We start from the raw sequence: 18,182 nt of genomic DNA, 5'->3' as shown, positions 1-18,182 counted from the left end.
GTTGTGTAGATGCTTTGATCCCAGCCAAAGTCCTGATCACAATCAAAGTGACTTAAGCCTTTTGCTGTTGGGGATTTAAACAGCTGTTCCCCCATCACTGTGATAATCTCTTGGTTTGTTGCTGTTGTAATTTCACATTTAGTGAGTGTAGCATAATCAACAGAGATCTTTGTGGGGACTTTTCTTTGGGACTATTTAGTCAGTAGAAGGTTCAGTTGTACTTATGAAAACTGTTGACAGTGAGGCCTGTGGATTATCTTTAAGAATCTGGACAGTGTTTCTGAAAAGACATGTCTCTGTTGAGTTGAGAATGACCGTATTCAATGATTGAGCACCACAAACGAAATTCCATTCACCACCACTGGCAAATAAAGCCCAAACCTAAACTATGCTCAAGGCTAGAATCCAACCATCAGGGAAAAGAGGGTAAAATTTGTTGGTGAAATTTATACTCAGGGCTTCACTCTTGCATGAACAACGATGTATAAACTGATGTTAAGATATGGCTGTTGAGATGGCTTGCTTTATGTCCCTGTACACTGCTTTCCTATAATACAGCTGCAAAAAGCTCTAAGCAGAGACTTGCAATTGTTTACAATAATGCTGTGAGTAGGTTGTGTGTCTGGAGATGTCCTAGTGCTGGGTGCATGTTAGTCAGTCGGACAATGATCCCTGTGTGTAAATGTTTGACTGAATAAAGTAGAGCGCAGCATAATTGATGCAGTGGTAAATCCTACCAAAATCTGCATATGAAATACTTGGGAGATGTGGCCACTTTGGTGCAAGAGTCTAAATGTTTTTTGATGTGATGTGTGCATTATTTGTGGGATCACTTTTAATATGGCCTACTTGCATAAAGTAGCCTAGATTGATTTGTGACACGCTTGATGGTTCTCATGACATTCCTTGCTGCACGGGCACACTGTTGTCAGTCATGGCTGTTATCGTGGCCATGCACCATTGCCATTGAATGTAGAATAGCTGCTAGCACAATGGGCTCAGCTGGCTGCCTGTGCCACGGAGTTCTCTGCTACTCTCAGCAGTAAAACGTGCAGGAGCCACAACGGGAGCTTTCTCCAGGGTGCTTGAGTTGGCCATCTGAGGGTGCTACTAAAGGAAGTCAAGGAGGGGAGGGGTCCTCAAGTGTCTCTCCTTGATGTGGAGTAGTGCTGAATTTAAGCTCAGAGCTCTCTCCACGATGGCCCAGAGGATAATAAACCTACCCTTTTATACACACACAGAAGCTATACCCCTTTACTATAGCATGAAGAAGATTCTGCCTTCTTAAAATGTTTTGTCTGGGGTGTCAGACTTGTCTATTTGAAGTAAAGTTAGCAAAATTTTATAATTGTCTTCTGTGTTGATTGATTGAGCCACTTCAGTTCCTGTTAGCTCATTACCTCCATTGGCGTGATGGAAGTTTGTGTAAATGTAAAGCACAAATAGAAACTGAAAGCATTATTAAAGTTTGAGTTATAGCTAGGTAAACTGGTGTGGCTTTATCATTACATCTTGTAGGTAAAGTAACTGACTTTTTCTTAACATTGCTAGATGCTAATCAATAAAAGATGTAAATGTGGCTATACAAAAGTAGTATTTTTTTTTTTTTTTTTTAAAGGAGCCATAAAAGGGCATGAGAATCTCTTTAATAACATTTAAAAGTCATGCCTGCAAGAGATTTGAAAACAAAAGAAAGATGGCACCTCAAGATGCTCCTTTCAACATTAGTTTTTTTTTTATGTTGTCTCACAGTGCCTTCAGGGGCTATCCAAGCAACCCCTGTGTGCTTTAAAATGAAGTCTTTTCTCTATTAATTTAGGTTTCTTACAAAAGCCTGACAAGGCCTGAACCCATGTTCTCTTTTTGGCTTTGTTGTCGTGGCAACAGACCGGCCTCCTTTCTTAGGTGCACGTGATGGGTGCATTTTTGTGCCCGCTCCGGGAGTGGCTTAGCCCATCTTTTTTGCGCCGCTAGTAGGGGAGTAGGGCTTGAATTCCTCCATATTATTTCAGGATTAGACTGGTGCATATGGATGGACGCTGTATTGTTTCTGTCCTAATCCTCTCCATATTTATCCCCACTGGCTTGGAAGGTTTATTAAATTAATCTCTTGATCCTCAGGTGGGATCTTGATCTATAATCAGCCCCATGCGGGTGGAGTTAATTGACGAGTGTGAAGTGAGAGATATGTACATTGCTCTGCTTTTATTTACTTTTCTGTCTTAGGAATTTTTTGGCCAAATGCAACTATACGCAAATTAAGCCTTGTTTTATAATTCGACAAGTCAACATGAACACATTTACGTTTATCAAGCATTTATGACTACTATTTATCTAGCAAGGTTAGGCCGGATGACATGTCAATGGTTCTTTATACTAGGGCTGGGCGATATGGAGAAAATCAAATATAACAATATTTTTGACCAAATACCTCAATATCGATACCGCAACGATAATGTAGTGTTAACTATCGGTGCTTTCACAAAATATTTACACAATGAGATTTTTGATAAATAATCATCAGTAATGTGGATCTAATGACAAAGTGGGTAAAGGCAAATAATTGAACAGTTACAACATTCTGGTATGTTCAGAAAATGACATCACTTTAATGTAATGCAGCCTTTAAAACCAGGAAAACACAACACTTATGCCATATTACGATCTCCAAAATCTGAGACTATATCTAGTTTCATATCACGATATCGATATAATATCGATAGATTGCCCAGCTCTACTTTATGCTAACAATAGGTTTTTCCAGCTGTGAGGCCAGTATATATATTTCCTTTGGGTGCTTCACATTAACTAGGGACAGGTTTCTTTATCCTGCTCTTTCATAAAGTTCCACTGGAGGCGAGTTTTTTTTTTTTCTCTTGACTAATAGAGGCTGACCGTCCAGTGACGTCTGACTGATGTTTATTTTAATGTGCTCCCATCAGGATACACCAGCTCATAAACACAGACGACACATTTCGTGATTTAGACCTTTATGTTTGGAGGACTTGGAAAAGAATATGCTAGGAGCAGTCCTGTATTATGAAATAAGATGCTAAGTGGTCTGTCACAACCTCAAGTATCAAATAGGCTCCATTGAAGCATTACAGGAGACCCTGCTACACTGTACATTCCTACAATATAAACTTGTGTGTGTGTGTGTCTGTCCCACAACGCATAATGGATAAACAGAACTGTTTATCTGAACATTTACCTCTGTCAGCCAATCAAATGGAGCATCCTTTGTCCATTGATTAAGTTAGTACTTGATTTCCCCCCCTCGCTTTTACGTCAACATTTCCCAGAAGCCTCAGTTTCCATTAGGGAGGTACTTTTATCAGAAAGCACGGCAAGGACTCATTCTGTAGCCCTGTCTGGCAAACTGACAGGATACATGGAGTGATATCTAATGTGCTCTGGCCACATAGTGTTAAGCAAGTCAATATTTCCTCCTCAATCAATGCAGCAACCTCGGCTTTCTCCGGTCTACTATATCATACATGGACATGTGGAGCAGACCGTTGTATCATCATCAATCCTGCAATACAGTGAATGTATCCTCACAATGGAAATTAAGAATCGACCCAAATTGTTTTCAAAAGACAACCTTTTGTATGCATTTTGCTGCGGTACAGTGTAACATCTACTGTATCTGTATCACTTTTGTGTTCTAGTTTAGAATGCGTTTAGGGTATTGTGCAGTTGTGATGAAAATCGTTTTGTTTTTTTAATCTTAGGTTTGGTTTACTACATGTCTTTGTCCTACTCTTCTTTTTTTAACCGTGTAGTGCCTTCCATATTATTGCCTTCATGCTTTACAAGGCCTCCTCTCTTCTCCCCCTCTCAGACACACTGGCTAAACAGGTTTAAATGGCAACATGTCTGCTTGAGTCATAACATGTCTGAATGTTTAACTACGAGCACAGCACAGGTCCTGTATGTCATTCCAGGGCTGATTGTGATGTGTGAGACAGGATTCAGCTTATAATGTTTCTTAATATAACTTCAATTAGGCTAATGGTCAGACTCCGATCCCCCTCCTCTACTCTTTCTGACTCACCCACTCTGCCTGCTGTTAGATATGAAATACTTTGTCTTTGTAGATGTATATGAACCATGGAGGTTCATTTTGCAAGAGATTGCTATCCCACCATCAGCAGTACATACGGAGGACACCACCATGCTCTGGAAATAAGAATGCCACAGTACTTTCACTTGACTCTCTTCTTCTTTATCCTGTCCCTCTGGCCACTACACTGTGCATACTCTTGATGCAGGCTGTCACTCTGGCACCTGTCAGCTACACACAATTACAGCCATTAAGGGATTACCTTTGTTTGCCTCCAATAGCTGCTGGGAGGAGCCACTGCAGTAATGTGACGCAATGAAGAGGGAGGTCACAGCCAGCACTGCGTTCACCTTAAGGGGCTTGTTTCCATTCTTAGAGAAGGAGAAGACTTTGAAGAGATAAGCGTGGGGAGGATTTAGATTAGGGCATGGAGGACAGTTTTCAGATGAGGCAAAAAGCTGTAACAGGCTTTTTTTTTTTTTCTTTTTTTTTCTCTCAGTCCCATGCCAGCAGTCAAAAAGGAAAGAGCGCAGTATACCTGTACAAGGTACCTGATACTCTAACGCCATGCTGACTGATTAAATGCTACGTGTTGCCTCGCCTCACCTGATGTCTTATGTTAAAAGTTGTACTTGAACACACCACAAAGAATACAGCCGACGGTCCGTCTGACGGCCAACATGCACATTCTTTCTGAGTCTGCACAAAAATAAATGACAGGTCAGTATTCTGTAATTATGATCCAAAAAAACGAAACTGCGCAAAGAGAATGCGGCGTACACACTAGCCTACAATTTAATAGTAAGTAATAAGAATTGAAAGTATGTCTGATCTAAATAAAGTGAAACTGATTATTTATTTATTTTTTCTTCTTTTTTGCTTTGCATTTATGTCGTCATCTGTGTTCTTTCACTTGTCGAAGGAGAAAACAAAAGGCAGTGGTGACAAATTTAAAGAGGCCGTTCTAAAAGAGTCCCTGATTCACTTGGTTGACCAGCCAATCCCCCAGCTCACTTTCACTTTCTGCCTTGGTTGCCAATTCAACACCGTCACTCAATCCGATACTTTATTTGAACTACAGGCCTGCCTTCGCTGACATTACCAAATTGTGGACTTGGATGGGAACCACAAGCTGCCATGTGTTGGCACAGGATAGGCATCATTTGCACATGATGGTGATGTCCAACTATCAAGCCCTTGTGGGTGACATTTCACTAGTGCTGATGAGAACTGCAGCACTGTCAAAGTCATATCTGGCGTTGTTGTCTCCCCTACCCTCAGTTGTCTATCCTATCCTGTAACAAAGTCTGATGAACCCTCTGTTAACAAGTCCATCTACACCTGGAGGAATTCTGTGCCTGAGCTCCCACACACAACTAAACCATATCTCACACACACACACACACACACACACACACACACACACACACACACACACACACACACACACACACACACACACACACACACACACACACACACACACCGTCAGATAAGCTCAGTGAGGCCTCTTTAGCTGTGGCCATGTACGGTGCTGTAAACGGCCCAAATTTGGACAAGGATTCCAGCCAGATAGTCGTGTGCCCTAAACGTGAGGCCGCTGTGTGTTCATGTGTATCTGTTTCCCTTGTCAACGCTTTTGTTGTCATAGCAACCCCAGTAGAGAGAGTGAGACAGTCCAGGCACAGTGTTCACTGATGGGTAAGGGGGGTTTTGATATTGCTAAATGGTAGGCTAATTGTTGTGGATTTGTGTGTTTATCTCTGCTGATTATTTACTACAACAGCTGTCAAACTGTGAATTTGTGATTCCACAGATCAGTTAATACCTGTTGGACAGCTGCAGAGATACTGGAGAAGAAAGATTTGCCGTTTGTCGTTTTTTTTCCCCCACCTGAGGACTTTGTTTCTGACCACTGCTCTGCAGGTCCTCTAGTTATGGGTCTTTGATTTCAGGTAACGTCTTAACCTCAGGGCCTCTGTGTGTCCTGAATGGAGAGTGCAATGCAGGCTCTCCATTTCTGCTTTCCCTCGGTCTCGTTGTTTTGGATATTGAGCAGAAATGTGACCACTTTGACAGCTTGCTTCTTCTCAGGCGTGTGGCCAAGGAAAGATGTTACTTGCAGCGCTATTTATTTTTGTGGGTATCACTTTTGTTTTCACTGTGTCATCAGTCATATATGGTTTGGTTTGCTGTACTGGGGGGTTTCAGAAAATGGTTAAACAACGTTGTTGGTGTGAAGAAAATTAGACTGGTGCATGCTAAGCACCCACTTTGTTTTCTGTGCTTCTGATCTCCTGTGGTGACAGTCTAGGATGTGTCAATCATTTTTAAACGTGTCTGGTATCTAGTATAAACCGTACTTGATTTCCTTTGAGTTATGCCCGAAATTAGGTGTGCGAATTCTTATATGCCCTGCCAAAACATATAATTAAGAAAACCTTAGTATCATACTGTACCACTGCCACACAAACATACATCATCAAACATAAAGTGCCTGGACCTACTTGGACTAACTGGGGTATTTTGTTATATGGATTGTAGGGCTGGGCGATACGGAGATAATCAAATATCACAATATTTTTGACCAAATACCTCTATCGATCCCACCACGATATTGTAGGGTTGACTATTGGGTGCTTTCACCAAAATATTTACACAAGATTTTTGATAAATAATCATCAGTAATGTGGATATAATGACTAAGTGGGTGAAGGCAAATAATAGAACAGTTACAACAGTCTGGTAAGTGAAAATGACATAACTTTACTGTAATGCAGCCTTTAAAACCAGGAAAAGACAACACTTATGTCATATTACGATATTAGGATATCCAAAATCTAAGACCGTATCTAGTCTCATATCACGATATTTATTTATTTATTTAGTTATCAGATTTTCCTGAAGGTGCTCCAATTTCCTCTCCCACCTAATTACATGCCTGTTTAGGACATCTTCCTGTCCTTTACCAAGACACTGGCATAACATCTGTACTTTGTCCCGAGCACCAGAGAATAGCACATTTCCTAATAATTAGGGTTGATTAAATGACAAACTGGGGGGAAAGGTGCTGGCAAATAAAGCTGTTTTTATTTGCTCAACCACAGATGTGGATTTAAATAAGTAAGGCTGTTTTCACCTGGTATTAATATCCGTTCTGAATGATCCGATAACAAGTGCATAGCTCTAAGTACATGTGTTTTAGTGAGTGCCCACTTGTGATCGGATCTCACCTCTGCGCTCTACATGCAAATAAACGTGTAGCTTACATCATTTCCGTGTGTGTATGCATTTCAGTTATTAAGCTCACATATTTTATATATTAAAAACGTTCAATTAATTGATTCTAATGATAATGAGCTGCCTACAGTCTGTCTGCCGACATAAGTAGATGTCTACTGACGGGCGCCGGGACCTGTGCAGGAGAGTCTCCGTTTTCAGCTCTGTAGGTTTCTAAGTTGGCTTCTAATTGAATCTCTGTGGTTTGAAGTTGAGTTTCTATATCTGCTTTATTTTACATTTCATGTTCGCTTATAAAAGTCGGGTTAAGTTACTGCTAGTCTATATTCATGCCGTTCCACTTCCGGGATTGTTCAGATGGAGACAATCAAATATCCCAAAGGTTTTGACCAAATACCTCGAACGATATTGTATTGTTAACTATTGGTGCTTTCACAAAATATTTACACAATGAGATTTTTGATGAATAATCATCCATAATGTGGATTACTGTAGAGCAGCCTTTAAAACCAGGAAAAGAAAGCACTATTGTTATATTAAGATATAACTATTTCCAAACTCTAAGACGATATCTACTCTCAAATCACAACATCCATATATTGCCCAGCCCTACTGCTGAAGACTAAACATTTCCTGACTTTGCTGCTTCATAATAAAAGCTTTTAAATAACAAAATAGCAGGGGACTTTTATTGTGAAGAATTTATAGGATATGAAACCGTTCCACCGTTTTACAGCTGCTGCTTTAACCACTCGGGCTCGCCGCTGACACAGCGCTGTGGAGAGAGGTCTGGCAACGCGAGACTACTAAATGGCAACAGCAGCTGTTGCAATGTAAGAGCAGGAATGTCTGTTGTACTATGCTAGATGGTCGTGAATTCTGGGACCTTTTTTATGAAACTAAAAATAGGGTTATTGTATCGTTTGATCAGTGCGTCCTGGTTGCATTCCTACCTTTTTACTTCGAGCTGTCCACTTGTGATCTGATCACTCAGATTGGATTTTAACACCAGGTTAAAACGGGGCTACTGATTCACTTGCTGCTCAGCGTAAGAAAAGAATGTACACTGTGTTTATGTGCATTTGTGGTTATTTCAGCTGTTTGATTTATCACAATTAAAGTATTTGGCTAATGTGCAAAGCTGAGTGCTTAGGTAAAAGCAGTCATTGAAAGATTGAGTTCTCTTACTTTTTGCATAAAGAAGCAGCACATATGCATAGCACCTCAATGCATTAGGCCATCCCACTGACATGAGCTCAAATGCATGTGTGTACATACACGTCAGGTCTTGTTTCTTACAGCGGCTTCTCTCTCTCTCTCTCTCTCTCTCTCTCTCTCTCTCTCTCTCTCTCTCTCTCTCTCTCTCTCTCTCTCTCTCTCTCTCTCTCTCTCTCAGGCATGTATAGATGACAATGTTGACATGGTGACTTTCCTGGTGGAGCATGGAGCCAGCATCAACCAGCCTGACAATGAGGGCTGGATCCCCCTCCATGCTGCAGCCTCCTGTGGATACCTAGACATAGCAGAGTAAGTATTGAGAGGCCTGTTTATTCAGTTTCTAAGAAGCACTCGTATCTTTTTCATCACGTTTGATGTTTTTGCTAACTCATCCTTACATCCTGTTTTGTATCTTGCTCATTCTAAGAAAAACATTTTATTTGTTTTTGCAACTGCAGCACTCCTCATTAGCTGGTACTATACAATTTCATTTGGATTGTCAAGCACAAAATGATATCAGGGGTGACATGGCTAGGCTCCAGCTGAGGTCTGCACTGTCCTGTCACATCTCTGCCCCCCATTAGTGACCTCTGTCTTTTATGTTGGTGCTGGCAAGATTGTCTACTCAGTATGGCCTAGTGCTGTACTATAATCCTAATTTTTTTTTAGCTCAATAAAATGGGATTTTGGTCTGGATTATTTAAAGCTTGCACAGCAGCACTCTTAACATCTTTCACCTTTTGTCGTAATGAAATTAACATTGTTTTGACTAATTTCCTGCCAATTGGCGCATGTTTACTGTATAAATGCCAACGGTCATTTCAGCTTGCATGCCAGAATCAACACCTCAAAAACCATCATTTTCAGTAGCACACAGTTCTTATCACATTTTGGTAGGAGCCACAGCCCATCTGATAGCGCAGACACACATTGTTAGAGTTATGTAATCAAATATGGAGAGATCAGGCCACTATATCTGGAATCGAGCTCTAGAGTTGCACTGTAGTATTTTCTTGCCCCCAGTCCTTTTCAGGTAAGAAGACTGCTCCTAGGGCAAAGAACACAAGACAGAGATGTTATCAGAGGATATTTAAACAGGCTAAAAGGGGCTGAAGGAGCTCAGTTGTACACATTGTTCAGCACATTGGGAGTGTGCTGTGACCTGCTTTACTTCTGTGTTCCATTACGGGAACCTGGCTACAAATATATCCCCACTATTGATGTTACTTTAAAAAAAAAAAGTGCAACTGGATGTAGGAAGATAAACGTGTGGCTTAAATGTCGACACAATTTTGAGATATTTTAGTGTTAACTTCTTAGACCCAGCAAGTCTGTGTCCAGTAGGCCTCATGAACACAGCACTGGGCTAGTATTACAGAAAACAAGACGTTTTTTGTTGTCGTATAATGAATGAAAAGGTCAAGTGGTTGGCCTGATATGGGTGACTAATGGAGACATCGTGTCATAGAGAGAAACTACGCAACCTGAAGTGGGCGGTTAGCTCTCAGTAGGCCCATTTTAATCCCAGCATCCTCATTCACAGTGACGGGAACTCCAAAGCTGGACTGTATAAGCCCGTGTCACCACAGCCATCTAATGGGAGGGTTGGTTAGGAATCCCACAGTGGGACTCCAGACCACAAAGCCAAAATCCTAGTAAAGCTGACCTAAAATAGGCAGAATAGAAAGTCCAATCAAGAAGATATAAAACTTTGAAACTAACTGCAGTCAGTCACTTGCCATTTAGGGGGAAGTCATAAGCACTGAGCCCGTCTCAAGTGGTGTGTTGGCCTAATGAGAAGGGCCTGAGTCTTACTGCAGCTTTAATCGAAAGCAGCTGAAGTCAAGATGTTGAATGGGTAAAAAGGTCTTGAATCTCTGCTGGGGGAAACAAAGTTCTATAAAGGGTTAAATCGCTAAGCAGCCTTGATACAATGTTAAATGCGTATTTAGGTTGTTGCTAATATTTGTAGAGTTTTATGATTAACTTCAGGTCTGTAAAGGGTTACATAGACAAAGATTTCCACGAAACTTGTCTCTTCATGTTATAGGGGTGCAACCTTTTGCTGAAGTGACTCGTGTCTCATCTGAGGACCACCTAGTTGATGCTCAAGTCTTCCAGATGAATCTGCGAGCTCATGTTTAATTTGCTCTGGCAGATATGTCTGGCTCCCCCTCACATTCAGACAGATTTCCAGCTGGCCAGGCCCTGGGCGAACCAATCTCAACCGTTTATCTACCATGGGGCAGGTTCAAGGTGATTACTGACTAGGAGTGTTGTGCTCATCGAACATAGTGACCAAAAGTAACTGGAAGACGGCGTCCAGCGCAAGGCACCAGGCTCACGAAACTCGTCAAACTAGGCGGTGCTGATCAAATACGAATCCTGCTTCGAACAGAGCAAGCCTCGCCTCATCTTGCATGTGTTGCTCAGAGCTACACCTTTTCGTCGCTCTGATCGGTTGTAGATGTATTCAATTGCATCCGCAGGCCTTTTGGTCTGCGCCCGTTGATAATGCCCCTTGGAAATCGACAAATGAACTGAGATGTTCCAGACTAACATGCATTTGCAAATTCAAACACATTTGCAGGTTGGTCTGGCGATGCCAGGCTAGAGTCCTCTAGTACGGAGCATTGGATTGGTAGCAAAGAATGCTTGGATTGCATCTGTAGTTGCAGTTATGTACCATAATGTCTGGATGGTAGTATAGCGTAAAACCCAGAGAGTCCTCCATATGCCACACACCTGTCTGGATTTGGGCCACTCCTTCTTTGGACTCCTCTTTTTCTTCATCATTTAGGTGTGTCATGTTTACTCTGTTTGCACAGCCTGACCCTTTGCAACTTAAAAACACTGCGTGACTTCTATTAGCATCTTACTTATTTGAAAAAGTTCCATGGTTATTTACCTTATGGCGTTTTTCCATTACGTGGTACCTGCTCTGCTTGGCTCGGCCGCGGTGCCCGTCCTCCTTTTTCCATTGCAGAATTAGTACCGCCTCATGCGTGAGGCGAGTGTGGCTGGTCATCATAGCGACGCCGCAGGAAACTGCCGTGACCTAACGGGACACACACACATGGAACATCAAAGGTGTGTTGTTTTGATTCTCAGCATGTGGCTGTTGCCACAGCCAGAAGACAAATTTTGTTTCAAAAGAAGCTGGAGGCAGGCTAAACAATTTTTAAAAATTACGGACTTGTTCAGGACACCCCCGTCTGTCGCTAGCAACGATGACTCCGTGATTAGTGATGATTCTCTCCGACCAATCTGTAGCCTGCAGGTTTACACGTCATCTTTTGGTATCGCCTCAGCTCACTTGGAACCTCGACGGAGGTGATACTAAAAAAAAGTACCTGTTGGCAGGTACCGGGGACTTTTTTTTCATGATGGAAAACCAAAAAAGGCGAGTAGTGTCGAGGCGGGTCGAGCAGGTACCATGTAATGGAAAAACGCCATATGTCATATAGTGTGTGGTGTAGCGTCAGTGTGTGCTAAACGCCAGTAAGACTTGTGCGTTAGCATGTCCTTGTCTTCATAGAAGGTCTTTTTTTCTCCATGTGGGTATTTCTTCCCTCTCAGTGTTTGAAGAATATTCATATTATTCATATGTCTTATAGGGGATTTTTTAGCAGCAATGAATAAACGGCAACACGATATTGCAACCGATGAATTTAATTATTGTAATGAATCATGTAATCAGTGTAATTGGTGGATGTATGTAATTTGGCCTCGACGTGTTAGGAAGTTGTGACAGGGCAAAACAGGAGCTGCAGACTGTCAACCAATTCTGGCACTGAACCCAAAACAACATTACACAGCTCCTGTCCTTCAACTGTTTCCTCATCAGTTAAAGGAAGTGACAGTTGTCCTCTACCTCCTTTCCCTTTCACCCCGTCAGAGGCTAGAGTTTAACCTCAAACTTTTCAGTAGAAAATCAACCAGAATAACACCACTTTGGAAAACCTTAGGATGTTTATATAAATAACCGTGTGTGTGTGTGTGTGTGTGGCAGGTATCTCATAAGCCAGGGTGCCAGTGTAGGAGTTGTGAACAGTGAGGGCGAGACACCTCTGGACATTGCTGAAGAGGAGGCAATGGAGGAGCTCCTGCAGAATGAGATCAACAGACAAGGTACAGTATTAAAGACGTCTTGAACTCCTACCGTCTGGTCCATATTGGACTACTGTGTCATCCTTCTCTCCCAACGCAAAAACGTGAAAAAAAAAAAAAGTGTCTCGTGAATTAAACCACTAGTAATGTGCTCTAGCTAACGCAGCCTCTGTCAGAAGGTTATGTATCATTAATGCAAAGAAAAAGTGGAGGCATTTGGGATATGAAGATATGACCATGTGCATTCTGCTTTATTTAGTGGGTTATTTACAGTGCTCAATAAACCTTGCTGTAAATGCAGTTAGCCAAGATATTAGCCAATAATAAAAAGAATAAGAAGTTTCTAGTATTACCATGTAATCCAGCTTAATCATATTGAGAAACCATCCTGATGTGTGGTAGGGTCCCTGTGTGTATTTCAGATATGCAAGAGTATGTCATCAAATAGAATCCGAGTTCTCATTCAGTGCCAGTCACCTGCTGTTTTTCACTCTCTTGCTTGAAAACTTACATAATATACGAAAGTGATCCAGCTGTGTTGTGAGCACTCATGTGATGATTCAAAACTGAAAAGTCGAGTCTTTCTATTTTAGGCCAGGGCATTCTTGAGATGATGAAAGGCCCTCCCCTATGGTGAGAGGCACCAGCACAGACGTGTTAACTGGCCCCGGGCCAGAGGGGTGCTCCGCAGCTTCCTAATAAAGGTTTGCTAGCTTGCCCTTCTCTGTGGCACCATTTGCCTTTTTTTTTTTTTTTTATTATTATAATGAAGCGTTACCTTCTCACATTTTACTGCATGTGTTTGCATGCAGAGAGAAATGCTACATTTATAACCACTGTCATTGATAGTTTACAGTAAGGTGTCAAATGCAGGTCTTGCACAGGTAGCCAATCATGTAAGCCCCTCTCAACGGGTAGCAGTCGCCGCAGTCTGCCCAGGTTATTCAACTTGGCGGGTAAGGGGTGGCCGCTTGGTGTGGGAGGATTCCCTCTTCTCCTCGCATTTCATCCGTGGCGATGCGCCACGACCGACTTTTTCGGCTTTTGAAAGGCTCAGGGCGATGGAGGCTCACAGCTCCGTCTGTGAGCTTAACAGCACCCCTCCCCTGAAACTCACTCCCTTTAGGGCTGTGGACTTTTTGTTGTGAATGTTTGCTGCGCCCTCTCAGGATCCCTGCGGGGAGGGGACGGCTGTCAACCGGGGCGGACTGTCAGGGGCGTCAGGGATCTGCGACCATGTCGGCAAACCACCCAACTCGTCATGGAACACAGATCCCGTCTCGTTTACCATGCTTTGTGGGTGTGACCTTTTTTGCCCTGTCATCATCATTCATATCTACAGACCACCCCGTAGAAAACACTGCACACTCTCTTACTATATAAAAAAAAATAATAATGTTGATTACACTGACCAAAAAAAGACTGTTGTGCATTATTAACTGTCTAGTATCTCTCCAGCATCCTGAGGAAAAAAAGGCTGTAAGCTGCCAAACTCCTCACAGTTCTTTGAGTCAAGGTCCAAGTGTTTAAATGCACATGGCATCCAGAGATAATTACACCCAGGGCTGTTTGCATGTTGTGCTCCTAGTCCGTGTTATATAATGGCAGTGAGACATGCACCCACCCGAACGTCAAGCATCCTGGCCAGCGGCAGCTGTCGGCTTTCATTTTGCCGATGCCTGACAGCTGCCTTGTTCAGAGCATCCTCACGCTGCCTCCTCAAAGATCCATCACTAACGGACACAAAACCAAATGTGCATCTTCATTTACTGTGCTCCTAAATATCACGAGCCAAACTACTGAATACTTTTATTATACCGTGGACATTATATTTTCAAGTTAGAGCCTTATTTATTCTTTAATGCAGACTTTCATGAAACAACTTTTGAGATCAAACTCCACTGAAGAGTGAATTTGCAACAATCCCTGCCTCAGGGCAGCCGCAGACAATCCACCGCTCAGTTTTCTGTGTTAAAGTAGCAGGCAGCATTATGCAACTAGCTGTTGTGTAACGCTTCTGTATGATTGTAATGTGGTTTTCTCCTATCAAGGAGATGGCAGTCATGGGGTTACACTTGTTAGCAAGTGTGGCCATGGTTTCCTCTTGGCGGGAACAACCTCTAGATTCTCTCCTTGACCATGATTGGTTCAAGTGCGGCCCTGTCACCCTCATACCCCCCACCACCACCACCACCCCTTCCCCTCCATCAGCTGTCTCATGAGGGCTGCTGCGTGTCCTTGCATTGGACTGAAGGTGGACCATCTCACAAATGTTTCTAAATCACGCTCTGTCCCTGGTGCTGAGAGGACACAGGGGTTATTTAGTAGTTCCCTCTCAGCTCAAAATAATAAAAAACAAATGTTGCCTTTTTTTTTTTTTTTTTTGACTTTTCTGAAAAGCCTGTATCTATACTTACCTCTGGGTGGATCCTTGCTTTGGGGTGTATTTCTGTGCATATTTCATTTTGGCTTTACTAAACATACTGTAGGCACATTGTTAGCGAGGTGAAAGGAGAGACTAGTCCTTTTTTGGTCTATTGGATTGTCTCTTTATCTTCTCATGTGCAAGATGTGCTGCTCTCTTGTAAAAACTCAACTTTGAACCTCTGCCAAGTCTTCCACTCAGCTCTTGTTCTGTAGTCCTACTTAGAGGCCATTAGGCTCCCTGCTTTTTATAGACCCAGTGTAGGCTACTTCCCAAGAGATCACGGGACTTTGGCCTACCTGGCCAGCTCCCAATGCCTACATTAACTGAACTGGCCTAAGGAAGTTTAGGTTCATTTCCTCCATAGTGTATGTACACTGTTTTCTCTTGTAAGAAAAGCCATCCCCATTTCCAACTGAAGTTTGAATTCTTGCATTTCTGTGGGTGTCCCACCTTTTTTAATTGTAATAATTAAATAGAGTTACAAAATGCGTACCTGACACTGTATTCTGTTTCAATCTACAAATTAAGCATTTTAAAAACACGTGTTTTAAAATGTATTTATTTTTAGAAATGTAACATGTCCAGGTGATGAAGGAATACGCCACAATAATGTGCAACACCAAACAAAGCTGGATCACATTTTGAAAATGAAATTTCTTATGATATGAAAGTCTCAGTCTGAGGCTGTGACTTATGTCTTTAATTTACATTTTGATGACATGACATGTCTCGCTTGTAATCTTATTATGATGATAGAGTAGGTGATTGTTTATCTAAAGTTGTGTTGACTGTTTCTGATTTTAATAACCTTTATAAAACAGTATTTTGACAGTATTTTGGTGGCCATCACTGACCAGCCAACCATAGTGAAGACAGTCTCCCTCACTGAGTCACTTGGTTTGAAATGAAACTTGGAATCCAGTCAAAAATAAACTCAGACACTGAGTCATCTTCTTCCTATTTTGTTTCACTTTGTCAGACGTCAGCCCACTAATGAGCAACACTTCCGGTTTTAAACAAGCCTGGCTAGAGCATCCAGGGAATTAACACCCTGTGCAGACTCCTGATTTGATATCCAATCATTACTATTTACTATTTTAACAACACAAATCTTTGATCCTAGTTCTTCATAACTGGACTAAATGGGGGAAGAAAAGAAAATGACAATGAAACAACAATATCTGCGAGTTGGGCTTCTGAGACGCTCCTGGTGTGGTACGACGGAACACAACCATGGCGCAACCGGAACACGGAACATCTGCCCCTGGTGGAATCGAGGCTTTGTTTTGGAATCAAGCGTCCTCTTGTTAACAGATCTCCTTGTTAGAGTGCGGATCAGGCCGCATTTTTCTGTCCGAGCCCGGCCCGCGTCCGACAGAGCAGTAGCCGAACCCGGCCCGAGCCCGACAGGCATTAAGATATTTATGTCCGAGCCTTTCTGTTTTTTTGTTTCTCATACCAATAACACATGTACGTTTGTTTGTGTGGAAAGCCTGCTTTTATTAAGCAACTGTAGGAAGGCATTCGGAAATGTCACAGCACACGTTAACACAGGCGCGCACCTACATAATAAGCTGTTTTAATTTAAAATGTTCAATGCCTTATGGCGCTGATGTGACCGAGCCCGACCCAAACCCGAACATCATTTCTTAATATCTGTCCGAACTCGGTTCGGGTATCCATCCTCTACTCCTTGTGCTCCTCTCCCGCTAGCAATGGCTAACCCTCCGTGTAAAGTTAGACTTTTCCTTGGCCTGCCCGAGCCAAATTTGCAGACACAGATTTCCTCTTTCATTGGTTTAAAAGCTTGATGCAATCTTAAAGATTTTCTAGTGGCATGAAATCAGTGATGATGTATCCTTGGGAGTAGAACAAAAACCTATAAGATCAGCTGACGTGTTGGCTCCTACCCCAGAGCACTCCTTGGATCACTGTTTTATGTAGTTGGACACAGTTAACACTCAGTTGACGAGTCAACGACTCCTGCAGTTGTGCATTTTCAGATCGTCTTGCGTTCCAACCAGGCGCCAGGAAGACCATGCAGGCCTGTTTTCACTGCTGCACTGCATGCAGCTTATAGCTGAGTCATATCGACCCACTTAACTGACTGAGGCCTGTGTTTTTGCAGACATAATTTCATTGACATATTGACTGAATATTGGCTTTAAAACTGTTCGCTAAAACACTTGTAGTGTTTGGAGAGGTTGCCAGAACAATGTCGTGTCTGTTTCCTCTGTAGAACCTTAAACACAATGGATATCCTGAATAAAAGCACATGGGTTCAATCTTGTGTAACTTCATAGCTATCATTATTGTCTCATTATCATAGCAGTTTAAATATGCACTGAATTATTTTCAGTTTTCTCTGTAATCTATAGTCACAAACTATTGTAATGTATTCCAAACATTCACATACCTTTTTTTTTTTTTTTATATCTAGATGCGAGAGAAGTAGAACTCTTTACAATGTGGATGTGGACGGATGTGTAGTGTCTCGTTCCTCCATGTTTTGTGTTCAGTATTACAGCCGGCAGCTTGTTCCTAAGTAGCAGGTAATAATGCAGTGCCTCTTTGACTGTGTCCGCCTCCTCTGTCACTTACCAGGGGTGGACATCGAGGCAGCCCGGAAGGAGGAGGAGCGGGTCATGCTGAGGGACGCCCGGCAGTGGCTCAACAGCGGCCAGATCCAAGACAGCCGGCACACAAAGTCTGGCGGAACGGCACTCCATGTAGCTGCTGCGAAAGGATACGTCGAGGTTTTAAAGTAAGCAGTGGCCTTGATTTCACAGGTAGAAGACTAAGACTAAACATGATGCCTTTCTCTGCTGGGACAAGAAATGAAAATGTAACGACCAATAGCTTGTTTTTACATAAAGCCTTTCCTGTTTGGTACATTCCATAAATACTATTTATAGTCAAGACAGTAGTGAGGCCTAGCATTGCGTGTTTTCTTTGCTAATGCCAATAACCATATCTTTGTCTCTGCATCTTGTCAATGCGTTGTTCCGACGTCGTCTCTGTGGGCTGTTTTTAATACGGCTACACTGGCCGAGGAAAGGAACCGCAGCCACCTGTCCATCTGGTCTGGGAAGCCAGCCAGCACACTCTGCTGCCATAGAT

The 18,182-nt window shown here is 42.3% G+C and overlaps 1 protein-coding gene across 1 annotated transcript in view; it reads left to right on the top strand.

Annotated features, from left to right (window-relative positions):
* The window catches only part of ppp1r12a (protein phosphatase 1, regulatory subunit 12A), a 59,853-nt gene that overhangs the window by 13,310 nt on the left and 28,361 nt on the right, over window positions 1–18,182 (top strand). Inside the window, 3 exon segments of the mRNA XM_039791438.1 lie at window positions 8,703–8,833; window positions 12,537–12,655; window positions 17,667–17,826. Of these exon segments, the coding sequence (XP_039647372.1) occupies window positions 8,703–8,833; window positions 12,537–12,655; window positions 17,667–17,826 (410 nt within the window).

This window comes from Perca fluviatilis, chromosome 23, assembly GCF_010015445.1.
Source record: "Perca fluviatilis chromosome 23, GENO_Pfluv_1.0, whole genome shotgun sequence".
NCBI lineage: Eukaryota > Metazoa > Chordata > Actinopteri > Perciformes > Percidae > Perca > Perca fluviatilis.
This window is presented reverse-complemented; position numbering and strand designations above follow the sequence as displayed.